Below are 11,927 nucleotides of genomic sequence, written 5' to 3'. Positions count from 1 at the left end.
AATTATTTTTTGTTGTTGTGACTACGATCTTGAGACACTAGGTGGCAGATGAAGACTGGCTAACGTTAAATACTGTTGTAAAGTGAATTTCTTAGTTGAAATGAGTGGTTACCCTGATTGATTCACTGACATGGAGCAGGCTGATCGCTTGAGCCAACCAACCTGGCTACCCGACTGCACTACACTTTAAATACAATACAGCCCTGCAAGCATTTCTACTGATATTATTTGTTCCCGTCTACTATCTTTATTATACTTAAATACTCAGACCGTACATGCCTTTTGAGACATTCAGTTCAATTGAATTCAATTTTATTTATAGTGCCAATTCATAACAAAGTTAACTCAGGACACTTTACATATGGAGAAGGTAAAGATCACACTCATGAATTATTTATGATTTACAGAGACCCAACAATTCCCCCATGAGCAGCAGCAGCAATCTTGTGCACACAGTGGAGTTGAAAACCTTCCCTTTAACAGGCAGGAATGTGGTACAGACCCAGCTCTATGGAGGACGGACATCTGTCTGCACCGGTTGGGGAGGAAGAAAAGGAGAGAGAAAGAGAGAAAGGACAGACAGATGGACAGAGAGAGACAAAGACAGACACAAAGACCGACAGAGAGACAGTCCCAGAGATGCAAGCAACCACAAAAGTAACAGTAACTATAATAATATCTATAGTAATGTGAATATGACTTATATGTTATGGCAGTTAATATAGTAGAATAATAGAAACAAGCACAATTTAGGTGATAGAATATGATAATGATAATAATTATGGTGGTAAATATGATCAATGATGAGTAGTGGTAATAACAGCTGTGACAGAATGAGATATATTACTGATGATGTGCCCCAGATGATAAGCCGGTTGCATTTTTTTTTTAAATTCTTATCATTAAATGTTTTTTGAACCTTTGTTGCAAAATAGTAAACAAGGGCAGCTGTTTACTATTGGGCAACTTACAGAAAATGGTGTACAAACTATTCATTTAAATAAATAATTTAGTGATTATTATTGTTAGGGTTCTTGGAGTTCAGTATTATTAGGCTTTCTAGGCAAATAAAGAAGAATCAGTTACAGGGCATTAGTTTGAAGGTTAAACCATGGAGAAACAAACTGAAGAAAAGGGAGGTCATACCTTTGAGAGGTGCAGAGTTAATTTTGTCAATTTTCTCTTAGATGAATAAAATAACTTGATGAGCCTCAGTTGTCCATATTTGAATGTGTTTATTACTTCTTGGTACAGCATGTCGGCTATGCTAGACACATATGTGTATACTACCAAAAACATAATCCCGTAACCAGGGATGGCAGCTTGATAAGTAACAGGCCTACATTCTATATGCAGAATGTGTCATCAAAAACTGAATTTAAATCGTATCATTTGAAATTAGCCTCCGGCCCCCAGCCCACTGTAGCACTTATTTCTGTGCACAAAATTCACTTAGGGAGGATGCAAAACAAAAGCCCAGTCTTTTTCAACACTTTCACACATCAAATAAGCCATCAAGACAGTTTTTTCGTGTAACAACTATTAACGGAGAAATCCAGGAGAGTTGCTAACAGCCGGACGTGGCTAACAGTGACTAGCTCGGGGCAGCACAGTGAAGGCATTCAAACGTCTTTTTAACCGCTAATACTGCTCAAAATAACAGCAAATCTCTGCAGCAGCATGAGAAGAGTCCCTACACAGAAAACAAAGCACCAATGGGCTCCTTCCTTTGGGATTGACTTTGGTAATCCACTTGAATGGACTTTACTATGAGAGGAGCTAGTACAGGGGCCAGTAGGTAAGTCTTTAAAACACACTTAATAAACTCTGGGTTCACTAAATACGTTGGTGATGCTTTGTTTTCTTTGTAGGGACTCTTCTCATGCTACTGCTGAGGTTTGAGCAGTATTAGTGGTTAATAAAGACATTTTAATGACTTCACCTTAATGCCCTGAGCTAATCAGTGTTAGCCACTCTCTCCCGGATTTCTCCATTAACAGTTGCTACATGAAAAAAACTATCTCCATGGCTTATTTGGTGTATTCAAGTGACGGAAAAGATTATTTTACGCTGGAATTTCACTTTATCTGCTACTATGCTACTATCCACACCGCGTCGCCACCTCTGGATGAATGGAACTTTTCTCATTTAATTTTAAATGTATTTATTACTATTTTTCGATTATGTATTTATTTTTTAAATGCTGTTGTGAAACCCTCTGGAGCTCAATAATAGGTAGGTCTTATGTTTGTTTCATGTTTTGTCATGTAAATGAACTACATTATACATAAAATAAAACACCATTGAGGAAATCTAGATCATTAGATACATATTTTATTATTTCAAAATCACACAACAGTTATAATGCACTCAGAACAGTGTGTGTATGTGTATTATACTTTTAGTCATATATGGTAGGGAACTAACGAAAACATAGTTATTATTTCAAGTCAAGTCCACATTTTAAGAATTGTCAAATTCAGTTGAGTTATGCTGTATGAACTCTTATTGCACACTGAGGAACCTCCTTTTCTTTGATGTGTTTGTATATGCATGGTGCCGCCACTCCACATCCGCGGTGCTCTCATTCTCCAGGGTGCCCAGTTTGATCATATACACTGCACAAAAGAACAGATGTAAACATTTTACACATCCCAAAAGAAAAGTGGAACAAAACAGAGAAATTACAATTTCCTGAAAAGAGAAATCTTCATTCCACACGGTTTATTGCTGTGAATGCTGGAAAGCATAAATAATTAACTGAGTTTAAACTCATTATGTGGGCAGCTGTGGTTCAAGAAAACCTATCTTGTCATGCTCCAAGTAATGCGTTTGTGTTTCAACTAGAAGTTAGGACTGTCTTGTGAGGAGCCGATGGCAGTTGAGGGGGGAGCGGGGGAGATGACGACAGGAGAGTTGACCACTTGTTCAGAACAAAAATAGCGAGTCCTAAAGAGGTTAGCTTAGATACTACATCAGTTTTATCAGAACTTTCTTCACTGAGAGAAGAGAACGACACTGAGGGTTTTTCATGATAGGAAAGAGGTTTCCTCTTTTCACAGTGAATTCAGAGAGAGTTTGATAAGACGTAATCCATCCAATCACCTGCCAGATGTGTTTTAAAAACACCTGCCCTTTTCCTAATCACTTTCAATGACTCCTTCTCAGATGGTTCTGTGTATCAAACCATCTGATGAGTCAGGTTAGTGCCATCGGTGAATGAGTTTGTCAGATCCTGATGAGCAGGTGGCAGCTTGCATGGCATCCTCTACAATCAGTGTATGAATATGTGTGTGGATGGGTGACTGTGGCGTGTTGTGTAGAGCGCTCGAAAGGGGTCAGAAGACTAGAAAGGTGCAATATTAATGCAAGTCCATTTAGCATTTCAGGGTGTAAGCAGAAAAGAGCATGTTTTGCAGGATCATTTAATAGATGACAGTAGCACGAGGCCACGTACCCATTCCGGTGAAAACAAACTGCCGGCTTGGACTGGCGGTACAGCAATACGTCTATTTTACATTAACCGGCCTGGAAACCTCCTGCAATGGCTACCATTAGTCAGGCAGACAGCTATATTACGTCGTTGCCGAGCAATGATCAGCGTTGTATGGAAAAATTCAAAGAGTTAGGGAATGTTTGTCCATACAGCTTACCGGAGGAGAAGTGGGTAAAGGAGCCCAATCAGTTGTCAGAGGTGACAATCAGTGATAGAGTGGCTAATCAGTGATACAGCACTGCGCCCGACTTACTCAAAGTGAGAAATACTGATTTGTGGCGCTGTGAAAGTGTTTGTTACAGACAGGCTGTCACCCCGCTGCAGTATGGTGTGTGTGTATGTAAATGGGAGAGGGAGCACACAGCAAGTGGCATGAACAGATCATGTTCTTTGCTGCGTTCTACTACATCGTTGGATAACCGGGCATCTGTACGACCACACGTCACATTCCGCAGAGAGAGCGCGCGCACGCACGCACGCACGCACGCACGCACGCACACACAAGCACGCGTCTTTTCCTTTGTTTTCACCCGTGAGGGGGCACGGCCTTTCACATGGCGTAGGGTCTTCTTTCACATTGTTCAACAACCAAATCCCATTTTAGATGAATATGTCCCCAGTGTCTGGGAGAACGTGACAGGGTGAAAGTGAGTCAGGAGCAGCATATGAGTTCAGATCGGAGTAAAGAGCCGTTGTTGCTGCTCATCCCAGACTGAAGACCGGTGGGAAAGACGAGGCTTTGCTCGGGAGTGAGAGAGGGTTAGGTGACATTCACCCAATAATAATAATTTTAATAATATTTAAACCACTGGTGTTTCTGGTGCCGACTCACGAAGACGGCAACGTTTAATTGACAAGTTGACTAATCGCACACATCCCTAATACAGGTACACATACAGTAGATTTGTGATAAGCTAATATCGTACAATATATTTGCCTGGCTAATTTATTGGTCAGCATATAAAAAACACGCAGCCAATCTCCAAGCAACCCCTTCCTGGATTGTATTCGTCATACTGGTGCCTGAAGCAACACACACTGTTGTTTTCAGTTGGAGCACCCAGGAAGACCTTCCTCTAGTTCTATCAAAAGATTTCGGGCCACGTGGAGCTGTGGTATACACATTTTATTCATGATAAGTTACAACACTGTTTCCCCTGCTTCCAGTCCTAGTGCTTAGCTAGGCTAACAGCTCCTGGACCTATCCCTGGACTGGATGAACCTAGAAGGGGTAGGTCTTTGTATCTATCTTTACTTACGTTTCATTTCAAACCTGGGTCCGACTTCTGTCAGCTCAATGTTCTTGTGGTCTGTTTTCTTGTAGGTGTGATGTCTGTAATAAATAAAAAAACTATAGCTCTTGGTACCGTTTATCTCAAATAAGGCAGACTCTGATTGGCATTTACATTGAGGTAGTGTTTACACACTGACCTGAAAGAGATGAAGTCGTCTTGGTTGGCAAATGTGATTACACGCCTACTGTCTTCCTTTGGCACCGGGAAAAGGTACTTGAGGATATTTGATACCTGTGTGAGCAGAATTAATTAGTTGGACATTAGTTGATATGTACAAGTCATGGTCCAGCAATCACTCACCCTAGTGCCAAGTCGCGAGGAGAAGTTGTGGAAAATGAGGTGGGGGTAGGCCTCAGACATGGTGCCTATATCTGGAACATCGTGCCTCATTACCACGTTGTACAGTGTGAAATAAGCAGTTGGTCCAAACGGCAAGTGGCAGACCACCAGACCATCTGTAAATATACAAGAACAAAGAAACATCAGATACTTCATGTACAGTGTCTCTGTACTCAGCTTAAGAAGATCACATTGGGCCTCATTTATCAATCTTGCGTGAAAACGGGCGCAGATCTGAGCGCAGAATTGGTCGTAGGACAGGACCCACGTGTGATTTATGAAACATTCGTATCTGACCAATCTCAGCGTACGAATGAGCGGGCCTTGATAAATGCTGCGGCTGAATTCGATCGTCTTTAACATGTTACGCCCCTAAATATTCCTGGTTCGGAGGCCTCGCCCACTGAGGTCAAACCTGCAGAGGAAGAACGCTGGTTAGAAAATAAACTTTTCCGACACACAGATCGGCATCCTGACATCCGAGATGGAGCAAAATAAAGATGTGCTTTTTGTCAGTCTTAAGAGTGGAATAAAAGGGCCCAATAAAAATAGCTGTATGGAAATAACGGCAGCGCTCCACTGTGACCCGAGTGCGCCTGTGGGCACTGTTGGACAGGTGTAACCCAATTAAAAGCACACACCTTTGAACATATGAATTGCAAGAAAAGATGGGATTATATTTAGGAAACACTAAGTCAAATACATTCAACTTGCTCAAAAGATCCATTTCATTCATTTTGTAATTATGGCTGCAGTATATTTACACAGAACATACAACAAGGTGTTTTTTGTTCGCTATGATCCAAGTTTGTGATTTTAAACTCTTTAAAATAGTTTAAAGACTGTAAGTAACCAATGTTCTGACCGTTGTGGGTTACCTGTATATAAACTACTCCTATAGGTCGAAACAACAACCTTCTTATTCAGAATATCACCTATAATGCGAGGGGGTGCATTTCACAGCAGGGGTGCTGAATACGGCGCACTTGCTCTGTAGCGGGGTTTGCCAGCGGGGTTATTAGGTATTCCGTAAGAGGATAACCTTTGTCACCTAGAACCATGCCAAGATGTTAATCATCTGATACCTTGTTTGATTTAATGCAATTTATCGAGGGTAGCCACTTACCGAGCAGATGACTTTGGCTCTGCAGTGCGTCTTGCTGCAGCCACGCGCCAACACATTCATTCATTCATTCATTCATTCATTCATTCATTCATTCATTCATTCATTCATTCATTCATTCAATGTCGGGGTCGCGGGGGGCTGGAACCGAGCTGTTTTGAAATATAAAAGAATCGTGTGTCCCCCCCCCGGTCACCTGGCCACCACGTTTAAAAGCGACAGCTTGGCATCACAAATCACCTGTACATTTATCGAGTGGTAGTTTTTGCGATTGATGAATGCGTAATCATTCATGGATGGTGCCTTCAGACGCGCATGAGTACAATCAACCACGATTTTTAATTTTTTTTTATTCGTTTTAAGAATCCGTTTTGATCTGTTCTTAATATGTGACTGCTTATGCTTAATAACAGCTGAGGTTTGTTCATTATTTTCAGCCAGATTTTGCTGTGCTGCACCGCAAATACACAGGCTCAAATGTGCGTACACGATCTCAGACCAGACGTGAGATTTGATCGTAGCTCCCGCTCACGTCCAAATTGATAAATGCCGACGTTTGCCAGGAAATGGTCGTACGCACGTTTTTCTGCCGTACGTTCGTTTGATAAATGAGGGCCACTGTCTCTTAGTAAAGAGAAAGAAAGGTGGACCTGGCTGTCCTCTTGTTTCATGCAAGATGACGAGGTCTGTAACGTTGTTGGCTTTGCAGGCTTGCACCAGTGCACTGATCTCGTGATTTCCTCTGTTCATGCGCTGGGCTCCAGGGAACATCAGCTTTACCTCCTGGAACAATTTACATACGTCTCATGTTATTCTCCACTCTCTTTTGTTGCTCCCTACTGTCAATTCTGTAATAAAGAACAGACAGTTAAAGACCCATGACCCAACTAAGCTTTAAACTGACCTTAAAGTGAAATTCCGGTGTAAAATCATCCCAGGGTCTGTTCTGGCAAATTGGGTCATCAAATAAGCCATCGAGACAATTTTTTTGTGTATGGACTATTAATCACGATTTTTTGGAGAGACGCTAACAGCCTGTTTTCTGGTTAACACGGATAAGCTCAGGGCGGCGAGTTGGACGTATTAAAAGGTCTTTTTTTAACCACTTATACTGCTCCAAATAACACCGAACATCTGCAAGCAAGTTAATAGTCCTGACACATTAACAGAAGCACCAACAACGTAGTTAGTGAACCCAGAGTTTATTAAAAGAGAGTTTTAAAGACTTACCTCCTGGCCCCTGTACCAGCCCCTCTCATAGTAAAGTCCTTTGAAGTCAATAACCAAAAACAATCCAAAAGCAAGGAGCCCACTGATGATTTATTCCAGCAAAACACCTAAACTTTGTGGTTTGCTGCAGACACAGTAATCCCTCTGCCCGAGCGTCTCAGTGTCCAGTTTCAAAACAATAAGCCACTAGTTTATCAGAGCACGGCCAGAGTACGGAAATGGCAGCCTATGAAAAGTTTCTGGGTTTTGAACTTTCATTTTTGTTTCACAGCCGGGAAAGATACAAACACCAACCATTCTGTCTCTCTTCACTTCAAGTTGCAGGCCAGTCAGCTTTACCCATTTGCTCTCACGTAGCTGTAGCTCCTAGCCGCGGCAGGATGTTAGCGACTCTCCGGAAAATCTACGTTAATTGTTCATACACAAAAAAATGGTCTCGATTTCTTATTTGATGACCCAAGTTGCCTAAAAAGACCCTGGGATGATTTTAAACCGGTATTTCACTTTGATTGTTTTTTTTTAATCTCTGAAAATTAATAAATGAAAAACTAGAAAAGCAGTGTTGTAAAAGTTATGAGTCCCTTTAGAGTAACCATTATAAACATTCTCAGAATTAACCAATCAGCTTCTGGATCACACAGAGTATTCAGAGTATTGTCCAGAAGTGGAAGGCATATGGATCCACCCAGACCTGGCCTAGATCGGGCCGCCCCTCCAAACTGGAGGACCGAGCCAGGAAAAGATTCATCAGGGAAGCTGCCAAGAGGCCCATGGTGACCTTGAAGGATTTAAAGTCTAAATGGCAGAGGTTGGTCCATCTGCGCATGTGACAACAATTTCACAAGTTCTACATGTTTGGCAGAGTGGAGAGAAAGAAGCCTCTTCACACTGAGTCTCGTAAAAAAAAAATACTGAAGATTCTGATACGTGTGTTAAAGGTTATTTGGTCAGATGAGACCAAACCTGAACTTTTTGGGCTGAACTCTAAGCTCTATGTTTGGCAAAAACCAAACACAGCACACAACCCAGAGAACACACCATCCCTACAGTGAAGCATGGTGGTGGCAGCATTATGTTGTGGGCTTGTTTCTCTTCAGCAGGGACTGGGCACTTGGTCAGGACTGAAGCTAAAATGGATGCTGCCAAGTCCACCCAAATTCTTGAGGAAAACTTGCAGCCCCAACACTTGAAAATGGGCAGGTGGTTTCACCTTCCAGCATGACAACGAACCAAAATGGTAAATGGACTTGTACTTATAGAACGCCTTTCTAGTCATCTGACTACTCAAGGCGCTTCACAGTGTCTGTCACATTCACCCATTCACACAGACATCAGTGGAAATCTACATACCATCTAATCTGATCTAAACATTCACACCACATTTACACACCCATGCGCAGCACGGGGAGCAATTCGGGGTTCAGTGTCTTGCCCAAGGACACTTCGAGATGTGAACCGGGGGGAGATGGGGATCGAACCCCCAATCTCTTGAACAGAGGACGACCCACTCTTCCACCAAGCCACAGCCGCCCCAAAACACACCTCCATAAAAACAACACAGTGGCTAAAGGACAGGAAGATGAATGTCCTAGAGAACATCTGTGGATGAAGAGTGCAGTCCATCACCGCTCACCACAGAATCTGACTGAACTCCAACAATTCCGCAGGCAGAATGGGGAAATATTCTCCAATCTAGGTGCACAAAGCTGGTAGAGACAAATCCAAACAGACTGATGGCTGTGATTAAAGCAAAAGGTGCCTCCACAAAGGATTACATCTGGGGACTCATCACTTTTCCAACACTGCTGTTCTTGTTTATTTTTATTAATTTTCAGAAATTTAGAGAGGAGAGAAAAAATCTCTCTCTCTCTCTCTCTCTCTCCTCTCTCTCTCTTCTCTCTCTCTCTCTCTCTCTCTCTCTCTCTCTCTCTCTCTCTCTCTCTCTCTCTCTCTCTCTCTCTCTCTCTCTCTCTCTCTCTCTCTCTCTCTCTCTCTCTCTCTCTCTCTCTCTCTCTCTCTCTCTCTCTCTCTCTCTCTCTCTCTCTCTCTCTCTCTCTCTCTCTCTCTCTCTCTCTCTCTCTCTCTCTCTCTCTCTCTCTCTCTCTCTCTCTCTCTCTCTCTCTATATATATATATATATATATATATATATATATATATATATATAAACAACCGCTCTTTTTAGGAAACAAAGAAAATTATTCTTAAATGCTGTCTGCAGTCCTAACTGAGCAATTCATCCCAGGGAAAGTGGCCTGACCTTGGAAAACATCTTGAGTCTGGAGCTGGGGTCTCTGGATGTGGTCACCATGACTTTAGGATCTTCAACTCCGGCCCATTTATACTCATCATCCATGTGTGAGCTGACCCCTGCACAGATAAGACCCCATACACCAGCGTAAATGAATACATTGATGATTAAACAAAGTGAGTTCTTTTTGTACCCTTTTGTTAAGAAAAAACTTGCGGGAGCTGTCCCAAAGGGATCAATAATGAGAAGTCTAAGTCTCAGAGTGATACACTGGTGCGATAACAGAGGATGCACAGGATATTAACAGCACTCGCCTTCTGCCCCTTCATCGTCATACTCGAGTAGTTTCTGGAGCTGCAGAGCGTCTTTGCGTACCTCAGTTGGAAGAAGACGATTTTCTGCAGAGGAAAAAAAGCAACTAGTGTTATACCAGGATTTGTGGTAGTAGGCTCATCTACACTGCTGATTAAGAGTCATACAAAATGCAGCAGCAAAAATGGAACGCATTGATCCTGACATCCTACCATCAAGTGCGCCCTTGAGCTTCTGCTTCTTCTCCTCGATTGTTCGGAGCCTGTCCTCCTGTGCCTTCCTGTACAGGTACTCTCGTCTCAGTCTCACCTCTCTACGAAGCTGTAATAACACGACACCAAATCATCTCAACCAGTGGTTCTCAAACAGCAGCGTAGGCCCACAGTATTCAGCTGCAGGCAGGCAGGTTTGTCCCTAATCAGAACCAAAAAGATTGAGTGTTGACTGTCTGCAGCCACAGCATCAGAGCTGACATGTCAGTGTTTTCATTTGACCTCTGGTCACTATCCTGCCACCACAGTTTAGCTCCCAACTCATGAATGTGACGACATAGTATTAGAGGAAATACTCACCTTAATTTAAATGACTTTTCCTGGATCTTAAAAATGTAAGTATTTTCTTAATATTCTCTTCCTACACTCATGTCCCTTTGATAGGAACACGTCAGCTTGGTTCAGAAACATGCTAGGAACATCAAAACTATTCAATTAGATTTACATATACATCACATTTTTTAAGAAAGAACTTCAGAAAGCTAAAATGAATGTAAAGGGAGCAGAGACTGTGGAGCATGTTAACGGTCAGCGGGGGCAGCACGCGCACATTCACTATCGTTCTGCTAATGCTAACCTTTCACACCAGGCTTTTAGAGAATTAATGCTCCGAAAACTTTTCAAATGCTCATTACTTACCATGGTGTTTATTCAGCAAGCACCCAGCTAACAGGCAGGCAGCACTCACATGGAGAGCGGAGGACATGCGTAGAAGAGCTTTCTTAGTTGGCTGAAAGAGGACCAATAGCAGCGCTCGATACTGACTGACAAGCTTTTCAAAATAAAAGCCCAAATTCCAAGCAAAACCCAGCTTTGCAGACAGTGTCTGTCTCTGTCTCTCTCTGTCAATCTGTTTGTCTTTGCGTCTGTCCTTGTCTCTCTCTGTCCATCTGTCTGTCTTTTCTATCTTTCTTTCTCCTTTTCTTCCTCCCCAACTGGTGCAGACAGATGGCCGTCCTCCACAGAGCTAGGTAGATTTGGCACTATAATAAAATTGAATTGAATTCAATTGAATTGTTTAGCAGTATGGGCTTTGTCACCAAATGCACCTGGCCGACAGGTTATCATTAGGATGAGTATAAAAAATACTGGCGACACTTTATTGAGCCACTTTGTTACTTGATAGCCACACTCTGAACATGAGGACTGGTAGCCTGACTATCTGTGCAGGAAGGCACTACCTGAAACTCTGTGCTCTGTCTGCTTGATTAGTTAACAGACATTTGTTTGCTAACATGTTCAACATAGCAGTTTAACAGCCTAACAGCATTACAGCTGCATTAATTGGGTCTATCAGCGTTATCTTTAACCTGAAAATAGATAAAAAATTATTTTAAAAAGCAGCTGATAAAAATGGCATTAATTCCAGGTTTGAAAAACAAAACAGGCAGCGAAAAGCGACTTAAGTGAATGTTTCAAACATATTTCTAAGAACACTGCCCATTGAATTCAAACATTGCGGCTTGCTTGAGTCTCTGTCTCTGGCTGTGGAGCCTCATGACAATGTTCCTGTGAGCAGAGCCGTGGCTGATCACCCTTATGAGATTGCAGCATCTTTCTGTGAGCTGGAAGGAGTAAAGGTGCTCTCACACGTCCTACACCATTAAGAG

General features: G+C 42.2%; 1 protein-coding gene across 1 annotated transcript; it reads right to left on the bottom strand.

Moving 5' to 3' along the window:
• Positions 1-2,328: 2,328 nt before the first annotated feature.
• On the bottom strand, positions 2,329-11,048 carry imp4 (IMP U3 small nucleolar ribonucleoprotein 4). Its single transcript, XM_083911813.1, has 9 exons — positions 10,957-11,048; positions 10,258-10,366; positions 10,048-10,131; positions 9,743-9,852; positions 6,904-7,036; positions 5,092-5,246; positions 4,928-5,022; positions 4,756-4,829; positions 2,329-2,618 (listed from the first exon to the last, which is right to left on the bottom strand). The coding sequence occupies exons 1-9, from the start codon at positions 10,957-10,959 to the stop codon at positions 2,506-2,508; spliced, it is 876 nt and encodes a 291-aa protein (XP_083767939.1). The 5' UTR covers positions 10,960-11,048; the 3' UTR covers positions 2,329-2,505.
• Between the last annotated feature and the right edge of the window lie 879 nt (positions 11,049-11,927).

Source organism: Echiichthys vipera (genome assembly GCF_963691815.1).
Source record: "Echiichthys vipera genome assembly, chromosome: 4".
NCBI classification, from domain to species: Eukaryota; Metazoa; Chordata; class Actinopteri; order Perciformes; family Trachinidae; genus Echiichthys; species Echiichthys vipera.
The sequence above is the reverse complement of the archived record's forward strand: the minus strand, read 5'-3'. Positions and strand labels throughout refer to the sequence as shown.